Source organism: Diabrotica undecimpunctata, chromosome 10 (genome assembly GCF_040954645.1).
Source record: "Diabrotica undecimpunctata isolate CICGRU chromosome 10, icDiaUnde3, whole genome shotgun sequence".
Lineage (NCBI taxonomy): Eukaryota > Metazoa > Arthropoda > Insecta > Coleoptera > Chrysomelidae > Diabrotica > Diabrotica undecimpunctata.
This window is the reverse complement of record NC_092812.1, coordinates 23971550-23990105: the sequence shown is the minus strand read 5'-3', so window position 1 is coordinate 23990105 and position 18556 is coordinate 23971550. Positions and strand designations below refer to the sequence as shown.

The 18556-nt window shown below is 32.8% G+C and overlaps 1 protein-coding gene across 1 annotated transcript in view; it reads left to right on the top strand.

The window, feature by feature from the left end:
• The window catches only part of alpha-Cat (catenin alpha), a 40532-nt gene extending 24314 nt beyond the window's left edge, over positions 1-16218 (top strand). The window contains exons 6-12 of the mRNA XM_072545771.1: positions 1438-1739; positions 1868-1937; positions 3407-3474; positions 3552-3733; positions 9118-9358; positions 11632-11748; positions 14566-16218. Of these exons, the coding sequence (XP_072401872.1) occupies positions 1438-1739; positions 1868-1937; positions 3407-3474; positions 3552-3733; positions 9118-9358; positions 11632-11748; positions 14566-14730 (1145 nt within the window). The 3' untranslated portion in view covers positions 14731-16218. The remainder of the gene's footprint in view (positions 1-1437; positions 1740-1867; positions 1938-3406; positions 3475-3551; positions 3734-9117; positions 9359-11631; positions 11749-14565) is intronic.
• Positions 16219-18556: the final 2338 nt, after the last annotated feature.

Here is an 18556-nt window from a genome sequence, read left to right as displayed (position 1 = left end):
AGGTGTATTTCTCTCCACGTGTAATATGTCCGAGATATTCCAATTTTCTTGTTTTAATTATATTTAAAATTTCTATTTCTTGATTCATCCTTCTCAGAACCTCTTTGTTTGTGACGTGTTCTGTCCACGATATTTTCAGAATTCTTCTATACACCCACAGCTCGAATGATTCCAGTTTTTTCATTGATGTCGCATTCAAGGTCCAAAATTCCATTCCATAAAATAAAGTCGAAAAAACATAGTACCTCGCCAACCTAACTCTTAGTTCCAATTTTAAATCCCTTGTACATAGCACTCTTCTCATTTTGTTGAAATTTGCTCTAGCCTTTTCTATTCTGATTTTGATCTCCTGAATGTAATCATTTGTGGGGTTAATCATTGTTCCCAGATATGCATATTTGTCCACTTGTTCGACGTTGGTTCCGTTTATTAGAAGATTCTCGTTATTTCTTTGAGTTTTCGATATTCTCATAAATTACGTCTTCTTGACATTCATTGTTAGACCATACTGTTTTCCATACTTCGCTATTCTGGTCACCAGTCTCTGAAGATCATGGACGGTCATGAACGTTCAACAATTACTAAGAGTGACATTTTGATGTAGTGATCGAAATCCTCCAGTAATGGAGAGCATCAGAAGAAGAAGATAAAACTCAAACTTTGACGTTGACAGGATTTCCCACAGTACTGCTGTATTATGGGAAGAATAGAGCTGTTTATTCAATTGTCAGGATCATTGAAAAATTATATTGGCGTCCAACAGCAACCATTCATATTGATAGGAACTCGACAAAAAAGTTTAAGATTCTAAATGGCGTCAAGTAAAGTTGTGTGCTTTCTTCACTGTTGTTTAATGGATATTCAGATAGAATCTTTAAACATGCTTGGAACACAACTTGGAACATGGTGTAAAAGTTAATCGAAAACTGATAAATACCATCAGATACGAAGATGATACAGTTATATTGAGCGATGACGTAAATGTATTCAATTACAAATAGATGGACAACCAATACAAAGAGTATTCAATTTTAAATATCTGGTTTATTATATTACCGAATTAGATCCAGATATAGATATAAAATGTAGAGTTGAGTTAGCTCATGCAACTTTTTAAAAAATGAGGTAGCTCTTCTGTAACAATAACTTGAATCTTCAATTTCGGAAACGCATGATTAAATGTTACATATGGTCAGGTGTCTTATATGGTGTCAAAGCATGGGCCTTTTAAATATCCACTCTTAACCGCTTATAGGCTTTTATTTTGTTGAAAATATAGTTTATATAAGTTAAAATACTTAATTCTAAAATTGCTTAAAAATTATGTTGCGGATTTCACCTGCAGAAAAGAGTATTTTATCATTTCGTGTTCCTATTGCAATGGCAGAATTTTTAACTTGTTCTGAAATTGTTAAATATAATTAAATGATATTTCAGGTGATTCTGACACATTGGATCGCACTGCCAGTGGTATAAGAGGAAGATCCAATAGGGTATGCAATGTAGTAACAGCTGAAATGGATAATTATGAACCTTGCATTTATACAAAACGTGTTCTTGAAGCTGTCAAAGTATTGAATGACCAAGTCATGCCGAAATTTACTCAAAGAGTGCAAGTTGCAGTCCAAGCTTTGGGAAATAGTCCTCCCAAAGAAGTGGATGAAAACGATTTTATCGATGCTTCTAGACTTGTTTACGATGGAGTAAGGGAAATAAGAAGAGCCGTTCTAATGAATAGAGTAAGTTAATTAAATTTATTTATTTTATTTAAGCGATAGCGTAACATTAATAATAATAACGATAATTTAATTTTATCTGTTTCCGTTATTGATAATTAATTGATTCTAATTGGATCTTGTAATTGCAGGCCGATGAAGATTTAGATCCAGAGGATGTTGAATTGGATGAAAACTATCTGATAGAAACAAGAAGCAAATGTAAGTCAAATATTTATTTATAATAATTATATCATTGATCATTACACCTTTTTCATGTCCATTCAATGTTACTTCTAAACAATCCGAGTAATAGGAAGGTAGAAAAACAAAATCAACTATGCTCAAAATTAAAGAAAACATTATTTTGGTGTTTCTATTATATTTGGAAATTTTTTTATACAAAACTGCAAACTCACTAAGCAAATTTTATTAAATGGTCTAAATGTTTGTTAATAAAATGAATGGGAATAGTAAATTAAATATATATCTTTAAAAAGCCCACACATTTTCCTGTTGGTTTTTGAGTTATGGACAATTTTATGCAAACCTGTGACAGGGGACGCTATACAGGGGAAGATTTTATGGACAAAAACAATTATTTTTGTTAAGTTTAATTTAAATGTTTTATATGTACTGTCAAATATACAAAAAATTAATTTTATGACGCTAAAGTCAGTCATAATAAAATATAAAAAACAAAAAAACATTAGTTCTGCTAATTAATTATAACAACCGATATTTTAGGTTCACATAATAATTTGAAAAATTAGTACTTTTGAATCAAGTAACTACTTAAAGTAATTATTAATATTAATTATACGATGCCTTACAAAAAATCAGTGTTAACATTGTACTTCATAAAAAATATTTAAATAGACTTATTTCTCAAAAACTAGAACAGATATAGGAAAATAATAATAAAATATACTTCTTCCTTTTAGACATAAATCTAGATCTGGTTACTTTTGCAATATTTGGTCAAAACTGACATCAGAAATCTGTTGTGGAGCTAAGTGGACAACCGCTATTGTGTTTAGTGTCACCACTGCGTCTGCTGGTGGTTTCACAAGTTAACACCGATTGCGTTCTGTTTCACGATCTAAATAGCCCGCCCAAAACAAAATTTGACACATTGAATAATTTGAAGACAGCATTTGCACATATGTAGATATTTTGATTAAAATTTGATTTTAAAAATATAATGGTGATGTCTAAAGATACTTACCTACCAGTTTTTTATGTACATATTTGGATATTTTTTATTCAGTTATTAACGACAAAAAATAAATACTTTAACAGGAGTTGTAATTCTAGAAAACGGACGTACCAAGGGACTGCGTTTTAAGGTGTTTGAGGTTCATTTATTTAAATATTCCTGTATTAAATTACTAAATATGCTGTGACATGCCAAGAATACCTAATAATAGATTGTTGATAGAAAAAACGTAAAAATATTATTACATAAAATTATCTTGGGAAGGGATTTTCCATTTAGTGGAGAATCGCTCATTAACTTAGGAATGGCTAACATTTTGTATAGACCTCAAATTGGTCATTATGATTATGAGAACATCAATATTTTTTTACATTAGATGTAAAATTAAATACCCATGCACAGTTTTTAGTAAATAGAAATCCCTTAAACAAAGACTAGAACAGTTTTTAAAATACCATTTATTTATTTTTAGCGAGTGCTCACACAGGCGAACATGGAGTTGATGAGTATCCAGATATTAGTGGAATTACAACCGCTAGGGTAAGTTACTGCCAAAATTTACTTGCTTATATTTATTTATTACAGAAAATACAAGCTATTTTATTTATTTATTGCAGGAAGCTATGGGTAAAATGCCGGAAGAAGATAAACAGAAGATTTTGCAACAGGTTGAGTTCTTCAGGAGTGAAAAACTCAAATTTGATCGGGAAGTTGCTAAATGGGACGACACTGGCAACGACATTATCGTTCTTGCTAAACACATGTGTATGATTATGATGGAAATGACAGATTTTACCAGGTACAATATTCATAAGATTAATATATTCTTTACAGTACATACGACGCTCTAAATATTAACCATTTTATCCAATTCTATATGACAGATTTATATATGTTACGGTAAGTGTCGATAATCTGGTCGGTACGGTAATTGTATACAATTACCAGAGTCGAAGGTAAATGTAGGAAATATTCTTTGAAAACCCTTTATTTCCTACTTTTAACGGTAATTGTATACATTTTCCAGAGGATCTTGGTAAAAGTAAGAAATTCAAATTATAACGATTGACACGCAAGCACAATGCCTTTGTTTACTTCGTGCATAAACAGTCTTCAGTCAGCAGTGTTGATTGAGACATAAAAGTGTTTCTATCCTTGTTTAACATAGGTATATACCTATATATTTAACATAGATAGATAGGTTAACATTAACAATAATGTTACCTATCTATATTTGAAGTGTTTTCTTTACCGACATAACGTTTTGTGTTAATCTACTTACATACACAACTGTACGTTACATTATCCTAGCACTGATCATTTTTGATTTAACAATGGAAGAGAGTTTTATGCCTGGTTGAACCAACATATCTTAAGCTTAAGACGCGCCTTAAGCTCAGCTTACGAAACATAGGCGTTGCACCATTGAGTCTTAGATCAATTTTCAGCTTGAACCGATCCTAATCTCAAGTCCCCGTTATTCTCATCTTAAATTGCTGTCTGAGTTTAAGATGAGCAATCTAACCTCAAAAAAATTGACATTTGTGTTGTGGAATACAGATACCTACACATTTTTTTTTATTTTCAGCTGTATCTATTACACTCTAAAATAAATAAAACAAAGAGAGTTACTACTTACGATATAATCAATATTTAAATTCAGAAAAAAAACTGTGTATCGTCTGATGACAAGAAAACTCATTAAGTACACATTTCAGTAAATTACAGCTTTGCCAGTGTTTAATGTTTGTTGCATTTTTGCAAGATAAGGTCAACAACTACCATAATCAGCCATATAATATAGAAAAACCCATATAATGTAGATTATGCTATTGGTGGATTGAGATAGGCAGTGATCTTTTCCAGAAAAAGGTCTTTTCCAGACTTTTTGTTGTTAACATATGATATCATCATCATTATTGGCTCCACAACTCATGGTGGGTTTTGGCCTGCTCAAGGATAAGTCTCCATTCTCTCCTATTCTTCGCCTTGGCTTTCCAGTTTCGTACTCCCAACATTCTCAAGTCTTCCTCCACCTGATCCTTAAATCGTGCTCTGGGTCTGCCTCTCCTTCTCACTCCATCTATTCTTTGGTTATAAATGTTTTGGCGGCTCCATCTCATTCATTCTCTCTATGTGACCTAACTACCGCAGCCGGTTAATTTTGATGGACCTAATATCAGGTTTGTCATACAGATGGTAAAGTTCGAAATTATAGCGTCTACGCCATAATCCGCCCTCCTGTACTCCTCCATAGATATGCCGGAGGATTTTACGTTCAAAGCGTAGGTGAGGATGGGCTTGATAAGAGTTCTGTATATCACTAGTTTCGTTCTTTTTGTAACTAGGCTTGTTGTTAAAATTTTTTTTAATCCATAATAGGCTCTATTTGCCAGATATATCCGTCTGTTAATTTCTGCACTTACTGCATTATTCATATTAATTTGTGAGCCTACGTATATAAACTCTCTTACTCCTTCGAAAGTTAATGTTCCGATCGTTAGATCTTCGGGTTGTGCTGATTGTATATAATTTGATACTTTCATATACTTCGTCTTACTAGTGTTAATCTCTAGTCCCATTCTTTTTGTTGCTGCTTCAAGCGCCTTGACTGTTTCGACCACGTCCGCCTTTCTTCTTGCAATAATGTCGACGTCATCGGCGTACGCTAGTAATTGTACGCTGCGATTAATAATTGTTCCTCTGGTTGTTATTCCAGATTCTCTTATTGCTTTCTCTAGTGCAATATTGAATAGAAGGCATGATAGGCTGTCTCTTTGTCTAAGTCCTATCTGAGACTGGAACGTTCTGCAAACTCCGTTCTGCACTCTAACTTTACACTCGACTCTTGAGAGGGTCGCTTTCTCCAATTTTACCAAGTGTACTGGTATGCTGAATTCTATCATGGCCTTGTACAGTGCGTTTCTTTCAACACTATCATAGGCACATCTAAAATCAACAAACAGGTGATGAGTATCAATGCCATACTCATATGTTAACATATGACAATAATTGACAAGTTACATGGTTGCCACGTGAATTGCATCTTAAATTTCGTCTCAGTTAAGACGTGCTTAGATAAGAATCGAAAATTATGGTGCAACGTAAGTGAGAGTTAAGGCGGCCCTTAGCTATAAGCGGAGCTGGACTAAGCTGGAGCTTAAGATCTGTTGGTGCAACCAGGCATTAATACAAAAGTAGTGACGAATAGTAAAAAGCACAATACGGTTTTGCTTACAAATAAGAAGTACCAAAGTTTAATAAACAATGTACATGTAAGTAAATCTAAAACTAGTGGTAAAATACCGGATGACGACAAGCAGTTGAAAAAGTATAATGTCATGAAGGTTGGAAAACTGAAAAACTGATTTGCCCCTTGAGTAAAGATGAACAGAATGTTTTATTTTATGTTCATTTGGAAGAACTCTTTGAATTAATTGACGGAGCCCATAAATCTATTGGGCATGGAGGTAGAACAAGAATGTTGAAAGATTTACAACAGAAGTACATGAACATAACTGCCGAAATTATAACTATCTATTTGGATATGTGTGAAACTTGCCAGAAAAAGTCTAAATTCCCAAAAAAGGTTTAGTAGTCAAACCCATACTGTCAGAAGAGTCAAAAGAAATGAATAGTAAATGTCATATAGATTTGGTAGATATGCAAGCCCAAGCTGATATTTGTACAATTACAAAGGTGCCGAAGAAGTTGCATTAGTTCTTCTTGACATTTTTGTACCTTTGGAGCTCCTAGCATTATTCAAAGCGACAATGGACGAGAATTCGGACGAGACAACAGAATTATAGAAGAACTGTGCTCCATGTGGAAATATTTGAAGATTATACATGGCAAGCCAAGACACAGTCAATCACAAGGATCTGTTGAACATCGAATCAAGACAGAAAATGCTGAGTTCCTGGTTGGAAAGCAACCAAACAAAAAATTTGATTTGTACAATTTGCCAAGAACCGAGCTTACTATTCTGGCATCAAGTGCAGTCCGTATGAAGCTATATTTGGGGTTCCTGCCAAAATTGGTTTGAAAACTTCATCACTGCCAGAAGATATTCTAGAAAATATTTCGAAGATTTGGAAGCTTTGGTGGAACAAGTAGAAGAAACTGATTCTGAAGAACGTGAATAAGTAGAAGTGGATGAACTAAATGTTCTAATAGAACAAGAACCAGAACAACCTGAGCAACCATCAGTGAATGAATCTAATGCGATTCTAGAAGAACTATATTCTAATCAAATTTCAGAGGCAAGATTCTGTTGCAATTAAACGGACTTGTGCAAAGGAAAGTCTTGAAAAACAAACAAAGAAAATACTTAAAACATCAAACTTGAAATGTCCCACTAATAATGTCGGTGATACGGTAAAATTAAGAGTGCTCGATGTTGACAAGGCAAGAAGTGATTTTAGAAATGTTTTGGCTGTTATTATGATTGTTCAAAATGAATTATACGAATTGGGTACTAAAGGAGGGCGACTGCCACAGTTGTACAGCAGAAATCAATTTACCATATGCAAAGAATCATTTCTTTCTCCAGAGTTATCTTCTTCTTCCTCTTTATAAGCAATTCTGCTTGTTCATTGGCGGATTAATACCTCTATGGAAAGTTGTCACTCCATCTTTTGCGCGGTCGTCCAATACTTCTTCTGCCGATTGGTGACTTATCTCTTGCTAGTTTGACGACACGGGTCTCCGCCATTCTGCTTATGTGATTATTCCATTCTTTTTTTCTATTTTGTGTCCATTTATACACTTTACGTTACATTTTCTTCTAATGTCTTCATTTCTCTTTCGATCTTTCAGCGTATTTCCTGTAATTCTTCTCAGTATTCTCATCTCTGCCGTTTCCAGTAGCCTTTGCTACTGTGGCTGTGTCAGGTCTTGTTTCTGAGGCATATGTCATTATTGGTCTTACACTGGCTTTATAAATTCTTGACTTCATCTCAGTGTTAATGTGTCTGTTTCGCCATATAGTGTTATTAAGGCATCCTGCCAGTCTATTTGCTTTTTGTACTTGATCTCTCACTTCTTTGTCCAGGTCACCATAGCTAGACAGTGTAATTCCCAGGTATTTTATTTCCATTACTTGTTCAATACTAATGCCATCAATTTCTATTTTACATATGATTGGTTCTTTGCTGACTACTATTCTTTTAGTTTTCTGAGATGAGATTGTCATATTAAATTATTTTGCTCTTATGTTAAATCTGTGGACCAGTCTTTGCAGACTATCTTCATCTTGGGATATCAATATTGCGTCGTCTGCGTAACAGAGTATTTTTATTTCTTTGTTTCCCATTCTGTATCCTCTTCCTTTGTTAACGCTTTTGATGATTTCATCCATGATCAAATTAAAGAGCATGGGGCTCAATGAATCCCCTTGTCTTATTCCTCTGCCTATTTCTATAGGTTCTGTAAGTTGTCCATCTAGTCTGACTTCCATTTTGTTGTTTTGGTAGATGTTTTCGATAATTTTTATAATATTTAGGGGAACTTCTCTATTATATAGGAGATTGAATACATCTTTGAGCCTTACTCTGTCAAACACTTTCTTTAGGTCAATCAGACACAGAAATGCTGGTCTATTATACTCTAGTGATTTGTCTAATAGTAAGTAAGTAAAGTAGTTGTATTATTTCAGGCAATAAACTCAATTCAGGTTAAACAAAATGTCTCTTGTTTTTAATTCAGTTCAATCAAAATCACACTTTTTGAATAGCTGTTGAAGTTTATTGTTTTAATTACATAATTTTATACTTTTACCTCTGATCCTTGGTAATTGTATACAATTACCGGTAAAAGTAGATAATTAAAAATAATTTCCTACATTTACCGTCGACTCTGGTATTTGTATACAATTACCATTTATCTACTCTTACCGTAACATATTTATATACTAAATTTATTTTTTATCTTCCGTGACTTCCGTGTCTATGTATTGAAAAATTAATAAACGATATAAAGGACCTATGCTGTAGACCTATAAATTAATAATAGCAATTAACTTTAAATATCAGGATGGCAATACTTCAAGATAAATTATATTATTAGTAAAAACGTTAAAATAATATTGATAAAAACATTAAAAACTAATTTTTTAATGTCTGTAATAATAATCTCTTCTATGATATTTGTGACTCCTTAATTTAACAATTATTTTTCTTTTAGGGGTCGTGGCCCTCTAAAAACCACCATGGACGTTATTAATGCGGCTAAAAAGATTTCCGAAGCTGGAACCAAATTAGATAAACTTACACGTCAAATAGCCGAACAGTGTCCAGAGAGTTCCACCAAAAAAGATTTGTTGGCTTATTTGCAACGTATTGCTCTCTACTGCCACCAGATGAATATTACCTCGAAGGTCAAAGCGGATGTTCAAAACATCAGTGGAGAACTTATTGTGTCTGGGGTAAGTATACTCGTACTAAATATATTACTTGGACACACGGTCATTTAAAACATGGCCTAACATAGCAGCAAGGTCTATTTTTGATGTTAATTGTTTTACACTCAACTGGTTTGGTTAAATATAAATATTGTATGCATTAGTTGAATTATATAGTTCTTTTCACAGTGCACTATTAATCTGTGCATTTAGTCTGAGGATTGGACTGATATCCTAAGATTGCCTTTTGAGGTTATGATGTCTGCTTCCAGTAATAACAGTTGTGGTGAATGTTCACTCGATTTGGGTCGTGATGAGAAACAAACCATTGCTTGTGATAGGTGTAGGACTAAATTTCACTTGGTAGAAAGATGTTGTGAATTGTCTACCTCTGCGACAAGAGTTGTTGTATTGTTGAAACGGTTACTAATGTATTTTGTACTACAAGTAGGGACACATTTAAAACTGTTCCAATAATTGTTTGAAAAATTGTTAAGTTGAAAGAAGAAATAATCATATTAAATAATAAGATTGTGCCTCTGAAAGGCAATAACACTATAAATACATCCAATGCTGTTTACTATGACGTACAGCAACGTATAGAAAGATCTCATATTGTTATGATTTACAATATTCCTGAATACAACTCGACCAGTCTCAATGGCTGTATTGATTATGATAGGAATAAAGCAAGTGAGATTTTTATTTTGATTCCTCTGCTGCTTTTTCTTCTTAAGCATAGTGTTTTTACGATAATGCCATCATAATTCGGTGTTATATTTCTATGAAGTATAATTAAAAAGTTTAAATTAAAGAAATTCTAACCTTACTTTACTGATACATGCATTTTATTGCTATTTTTATAAAAAACATGCTTTATTATTTACACAACCTTGTAAAATTATTTTAGTAACTATTAGAATACTTAGATATTGCAAAAAGCCGAAAGATTATGTAAAAAAAAATGAAAAAATAACGAAAAATACAAATTATCCACACTAAACAAGGTTTGTTTGGAAAGTGAAACTGACATATGTCAATGAAAATACGTCATCACTCCGGGGCAGTCTATTATAATAAATTTTCTCTTCTTAGGTCAAAATGCAAACATTTGTCTAGTATATGCTTTAATCAATATGTTACAGGCATCGATGCTAGTTAAAAGACAATCCTAAATCATTTTGGAAATATAATAACGATATATTATAATGGACAAGAAATTGCTTATTTGTTCAAGGGCTTCTTTCAAACTGTCTATATATACTCCTGTAGTTAATAACCTTCAGATTCCCAATATATCCATCAATAACAGTGTTGGTACAAATTATGTTAGTTAACTTAACCTAACCATTGATATTTTTAATTGCATAAGTTCTCTTCCAAATTAGCTTACCTCTGGACCTGATGGTGTTCTCAATTTTCTTTTAAAAAAGTGTGGTCAGAAAGAAAACATTGAAAATTACCGAAGTATATGCATTCAGTCTGTAATACCTAAATTATTCAATAGTTTGATAGCTAAACAGCTATCTTGGTTGTGCAGTGGACTTGTCTCAGAATCCCAGCATGGTTTTTGTACAAAAAAATCTACACCTACTAATTTTTTTTTATCAGTCTGAGCTGATGAAGCATATCGAGGGTCAAAAACAGGTGGATATACCGATTTCAGTAAAACATTTTGTTGATCATCAAATTCCTCTTGCAAAATTGCTTTCTGTGGGATTTCATGTGCAGTTTGTTGAATGGATCAAAAATTCATTGTCAGGTCGTTGTAAAAGAGTTAAGGTTGCCAGTAATATTTCAGAGCCAATAATGGTCACCTCAGGTGTTCCGCAGGGAGGACACACATCACCTATTTTTTCCAACATATTTTTTAATGATATTGGGAGCTGTTTTTTAAGCAGTCAGTGTTTAATATTTGCTGATAACTTGAAGTTCTGGAGAGTTATAGAAGATTTTAGAGATTGGTTGTCTTTACAAGCTGATCTTGATCGTTTATACAATTGGAATAGTAGGGATGGTCTTTATTTAAATGTTAATAAGTGTTGTTATATCAGTTTTACCCGAAATGTGAACAGGATTGGTACACCTTATTTCATTGATGAGCAACCTCTTTAGTGTGTCTCTTCCATTAAAGAGTTAGGAGTTACTTAATAGATCTCTTGTACTTTCATAAGTTAATTATTTCTGTATTATTGTATTTTTACTATTATTGGGGTTATTCCTTTAATAAATAAATAAATATTTTATTTACATGGTTTGTTTATTTATATATTAATAAATTTTATCACTCTTTTTAGTTGGATAGTGCTACTTCTTTGATTCAAGCTGCTAAGAACTTGATGAATGCTGTAGTTCTCACAGTAAAAGCATCATACGTGGCATCCACCAAATACCCAAGACAAGGAACTATCGCAGTAAGTATAATGTACCAGTATAATCTAAACACAATATTACGATGCCAATTTAGAAAATAATGCAGATATCTATGGCAATATATAAGTGTCCATCATTCTTCTTCACGTGCCGTATCGGAATTATCCTACATTGGCGATCGCCATTGCGAAGGCTTCTCGATCTTCTGCCTCATGAAATAATAATGATTTATTTTGAAATAACCCCGATAAAAACAACAAAATACTGTGAAATACAGTAAAAAATAATTAAAGTTTTAATCAAACATAACCTTATCATAACCTAATATTTACATAACCTTAAAATATAAACATTCATAGTAAATATCATAATTCTTTGATATTCTTACCTCACAAATTTACGAATAACAAATAATAGCAATCGCACAGAATGAATGTTGATAACCAAAAAGAATGAATGTTTGGAAAAGTTTTTATAATCCCCACCCATTGTGACGTCAGAGCTTAGGTAGTCCATTCCCTTTCTTGAGATTCATTCCTTCTTTACCTATTCTGGCTGTCATCGAATCCTGCATATTCTATCTCCACTTGAAGGATTAATTCGTCGCTAAAGATTTCATTTAGTACGATGGAGAGCTTATTATAACAATGTCCTGTGTTATTATCGTCTGATACATTAGTTGGTGTGTAACATTTTACAATGGATACATATTTTTTCTTTATTTTCAGTCTAATTTTAATTATTATTTGGCCTGGACCAGGAATAAGTTATGAATTCTCGCTCAGACACTATGCCTCTTCAAGGTATGGGTTCTCCTTTCGAGGTCCGTAAAGTCCAGCTGTGCTCGCATGGTTTGATTTTCTAGGTCCAAATCCGCCACCAAATCATAAGCTTCATGGATAACAAATGATTTCTTCCAGAATTGATGGACTTCTTTAGTAAACGCCTGGAGTTTAGCGTGGCTAGGTCTTCACCTAGGACAGGTATCGTTGGCAATGGGATAGGGAAACTACAGAAAACCAATCTCGCCACCAATCTCACCCTGTCCTTTGTGGATTGATTAGCGACTCTTAAGGAATATGTCGAGGGCATCCAGTTTTCAGTATTTTTAATGGTTTGTGTGTTTGGATAGTTGTGAAGCTGACGAGTGAGTGCCCTCAGGGGTTGGTAGAGTAAGGGATTATGTTTCAGAGAAGACATTGAAGACGATCATGGATGTGAACTGTCCATTCCATTTCAACACTTTGTCATTTATTTCTAATTTCTGGTACCTGATTTTGACTTTTGCTCTTTTTCTTCCTTCTTCTTTTGCTATGTCTCTGTGATTTCTTTTTGTATCTTTGCTTGCGTGGACGTTATAGCTGCATTTATATAGATTTATCTACCGTCTCTTGTCTATCTGAGTTTATCTTTTTCTTGCAGTATTTTTTGTTTGTCTTCCCAGCTCTTTGTTTCTATTGTACATTTCTTGTATCCTATCTTAAACACACTTTAATTTCTAGTTTTTAGTTTAAGCTATTTTTCCACCATTTTTGTATGTCTTCTCTTAGTCTCTCTTCATTTCTAGGTCTATCTCAATTCCTGATATGATTAATTTATTGCGTATTTTTTTCTTTATCGATCTTCTCTAATCTATTCTCCATGAGTGTTAATATTTTTTTGAGTTCTTCGTTTTCTTTGTCCCATTTTTGTTCTTTCTTTTCTACTTCTCTTTTTTCTGTTTCTACTTTGTTTTGCTTAAGTTTTTGCTTTAATTTTCCAGTTCGTTTTTCATATCCTTGATTTCATATTTAACTTCTGTTTTGATTTCCAGGATATCTTCTTTAATTTCTGTTTTGCTTTCCAGGATATCTTCTTTAATTTCTTGCCTCATGTGGCAATTTCTTAATCTCTTCCATGTCCATATTGTACTTACTTTTTTTAAGCCCGTTTCTGGAGCTTTTTTACTTTTATGTTGCTTTTCCTTGACTTCTTCAATGGAGCTGTCGTATTCCGGTTTGTGTCTTTTTCCTCCGTTTTTATTTTCTTCGTTGTTCATCTATATGTATTGTTGTTTGCTTTCTAGACTAAAAATCCTATTCTAATAATTCCACTTAAAACGCAAGATATACCCAAGAAAATACGAAACGGAACCTATGTCAAAAAATAGCTTTGCTTTTTGCCAATTAATTTAGTCTTAACGTCTGACAGTTTGGCCCGACCCATAACAAGAAATACTGTTGTAATGCGGAAGGCACCCACCCCCAATCAACTCGTCGAACGGTTATCAATGCACAGTTTTCTATTTGTTTTTACTTTTTTGTACGTTCCCAGATATTCTGCACACACCGGCAACGTCGTAGAATATTTGACCGTATTCCTGTCGTAATTTGTCACTCTCTTATAGTAATTAATCAGTGATTAAAGCTTAATTATACAAGTTTTTGTTATATTCAATATGTTTGCTGTATATCTTGTGTATATTTTGCTCTATAATAATAATCTTGCAAATATCCTCTTTTACTTTGATTAAATGAATAAATAGATCACTTACAATTGCAGTTTGTGTACACGCTTTGTGAAAATTTCACCAAAAACAACTGTTTTACACCAGACAGCAAAACAACTTGTATTCACACCAATTTTTAAGCCACAAGTGTTACCTTTTTATATCAAATTTTGACTTATTTGTCTTTTGTTTTCTATTTGGGCAAAATTCATTAGATATTTGTGTTTTTTCCTCTTGTTTTAGAAAGAAAGAAATATTACTTTTTTCACTATATTTCTGTTTTGCCATAGGCCTTCTCTAGCACAAGTTACACACAAATTTTATTTAAACGTATAGATTTCATTACAGCGAATGATTTATTTTATTCTAGTCGCCAATCGTCGTTTGGAAGATGAAAGCGCCAGAGAAGAAGCCGTTAGTCAGACCAGAGAAACCAGAAGAAGTTCGTGCCAAAGTACGCAAAGGCTCACAAAAGAAAGTTCAAAATCCAATTCACGCTCTTTCTGAATTTCAAAGCCCAACCGAGTCTGTGTAAACTTTTATCCATTAATATATTAACCAGATGTTAACTATTATTTGCCTGATTATTCTGTGACATTTTGTATGTAACTATAGATTCGTATTTAATATAAAGTCTGATTAGAGGCATGTTCATTTAACATTTGAACAGTACATAGTAAGTCAGTAGTTTCATCAAGTGTTAAATATAAGAATATGCCTGAGAGGTCGACAAACGATATAACCACTGGAAGTTAACAATTTCTAACTTGAAAAGTAATTAGTTATTTTGTATAGCTCGTATAAAGACTAGTGTATTGCCAAATGTAAGCTCGGTAATAAATTATATTTATTTATAAAGTGCTTAAACTACAGTAATTATTATCTTATAGTATATATATCATTATGATTATACATATATACGGGACTTATAGTGTAATGTCAATTTCTAACAAGTTCTGGTCTTTTGTTTTGTTTCGGAAAATTTTATTTGTTCAGTATATTTTATTTCCGCCGTTTCTGACCAGTGTTTGCTCTTGTTTGCACTATTAAAGTCATTATAAGTTGAATATTTGTGTATATTATTGTTTTTGTTTCCACTGCCAGTTGCTTTCTTCCAGCGTGGTTCATTCTAATATTCCTTTTCTCTATATGCTTGCTTCATTAGAAGTTTGCCTCATATTTCACATTGAGGCGGCTGGATATTTCTATAGCCAGATTATTTAAATCGATTATTTGCTCTATTGCTATCTAACCAACATCTCTACCAATTTTAAGTGTTGAATTAAAAACTAACATTTACAAATAATATATTTCAAATATAATTTTTAAGTCGAAAATCGCAACTTAAACTTACGTAGTAGGCGTAATACTTTTACAAAAAGTATTGGTTTTATAAATAAATATAAACTTTCAGAATGTAAAAACTTAAATAAGGTATCATTAAATACTCCTTTTTATTATAGACAAGTAACATAAATTGTTTCGAGTTTTTTGATCGCTTTACATAATAATATGCAATCTAGGTCTACATATCCCTACTAAAAACGAAATGGTACTTTGTAAATATTATAGCATATATTTGGCAAGACCTATCATTTTATACACCCTGTAGATGTTAAAAACTAGTAGATAGAACTGATGTTCAAGTTGGAAAGGCGATTTTAGATGCTTTACCCAAAAATGACAGTGGGCAGATGCTATGCAAACTTATTTCAGCTTTAAGAGTGTTTTGACTAAAAAAATACAAGTAATGAAGCAGTAAATTAAGATGGAGAAGCACTAAATAAAATACAAGTTTTCGTTAGTCGACTCCTTTAATGGTTTTCCTTTTAGAATTTACTATGTAGACTTGTTGTTTTGGGGTATACATATCAACATTCTACACTATATTCAGTATTTTTGTGTGCAACTATTTCTATGAGCATATGTGGTTTCAGATTAGGTTGGTTTTTGTAGTTAGAGCTTTATTTACATTATGTATTTTATTACTTACTCTTGATACTGAATAAAGCATTTTGCTATATCTCGTTTATTTTTAAAACTATTCTCACGTTACCAATAATAAATATCCACTTTTATACAATATGACCCAGTAAGTTGGAACCGTATGGAAAACTTTTATATTAAGATGAAGTGGGGTAAATGTGATAATTACATTACAACGGTTAAAGATTGCGTACAAATCCACCCACCATTAGAAAGAAGGAAATTTCTAGTCAGTTGGTCTGTAAGCAGCGTGTAAGCAACGTATTGTAACCTAACCCAACATTCACAGTAGAAGTGATTCTACTAATCTTTAAATATAATTAATATTTCACAAGGTAAGTCTGATTTAGTATTTGGTTATTTCTTCTTTATAGCTATAATGTGTGTATGTAAGTTTTTACGACAAAAATATTATCACATGGTTCTTTTTATTGGTGTATCACATTTGCCCCACGAAAAATGCTTTTGGTGTAAATGTGAAACAAGAATACAGGTTAATTGTGATTCGTCATGGTGCCTACATAAATAAAAAAAGAGCAAAACTGCCACAATAATAATAGCAAAAATGTCCGCTAGACGTCACTCGTGTCGCTATGACATGTTGTCGGTTGAGATAAATTGTTTCTTGAAGTACTGACCGTTTTTAGTTGTGCAGTGGAAGTCGAACCCTGTCGATATCAAGTTTCTATGCAATACCGGCACTTTTGAGTTGTGCCACTATAGCAGACAATTTTAGATATTTTCAAATTGTATCAGTGAGAATTTTGGAGTTGTGTCACATTAAATAAAATGAATAAATTTATTGTTTTAAAAATGTCAGATCCAAAGGGTTATCAGAAAAGAAGTGAATTAATCCTATCTCGAGCAGCAGTAACGTAAGTAATAATATCAATATTATTGACGTGACAACGTCTTAAATTAGGTTGTGGCTCGGAGTCACTCATGAAAAAGTGTAACGCCCGCTCACGTCTGTTACGATGAGTCACCGAACGAGAGAGAGGCCCGCCGGACCGGCGAATGCCTTGCGTCTCTCTCCCACTCAAACATGATCGGTCCGCTGCGCGCGCAGCACTAGAGAATTAGGCGCGTTGAATCGGTGAAAATCACTCAAATAGAAATTAGTTAAGTTTAAGTTTACATGTACAATGTTTTAGTAAACAAAATATATTTCTATAGTTAAAATTTGTGCAATTCTTATTTTCATTCAATTCCTTGTTCCTATTGTGCAATTTAATAATATTCATATCAGTAAATTTTTTACAGAGAAAAAGATGTCACGTAAAATCTTCGCCCGTAAAACCGACTTTACAGGCAACCGATTTTTTTAATGTATAATTCCAAATAATCGATTTAGTAGAAAACTTTAGACGATTTTTTGATTACATCTACCGGTTTAAACAAAAAATAAACCCATTTTAGTTCTGATGCGGACCCTCATTACGTGAATGATGATAATGATGTATCGGCTACATTTACAGAGGGTCTCGGATGAAAATGTGGAGACTAAAGTACCAGAAGACGATTAATAAACCTAAAAGTAGGAAAAGAAAGGCTTGTCCGGACCAATGGAAAAGAAATGTCAGAAAGTTTCTTAGAAATTCAGGCCAAAAATACACCAATGTTAACGGAATCTTGTACAGGCTAGCAGTTTAGGTCTATCTTGCAATCCATTTAGACTGAAATGGAATAAAAAATTCACGTTATAAAAAAGAACACAGATCTTTGAAAAATATTGGTCAATAAGAAATATAAATTAACAACAAAGTTATATTCTGAGAGCCATGTATACAATTAAACCAACATATCAATATGCAGGTAAAGGTAACACATCAAGCCGTGGTTATAATCATGCATTTTATTTGGAAAACTGATATAAAAGAGTGTGCAAAAGATTTTTTATATCCAACATTGGAGTGACTAATAGATGTACTCGAACTTTTATTGGGAAGACGGAAAGGGGCTTTATAAGTAACGATCAAAGAAGGAGCATGCATAAAACATTTTGTAAAGAAACTATGAACAGGGTTCGTAAACACCTTTCTTCAATTCCGACAATGGAGAGCCACTATTGTCGAAGTAGTACCCCAAAAAAATATATAGGAGGATGCAAAACATTGACAGATCTGTACAATGATTATAAAGCTGATTGCCAAAGAGACAATGATGAATTTGTAAAAATTGGTTTATATCGTAAACCTTTTAATTATATATTTCACTATGCATTCTTTTCTCCCAAAAAAGATCAATGTCTGTATTGTGAAAAATACAAAAATTCGAGCAGTGAAGAAAAAATAGCCTTAGAAGATGCTTATAATAAGTTATAATCAAATATATAAATTAGAGGAGGTGCAAAAGATTTAACTTGGTTTTTGGGC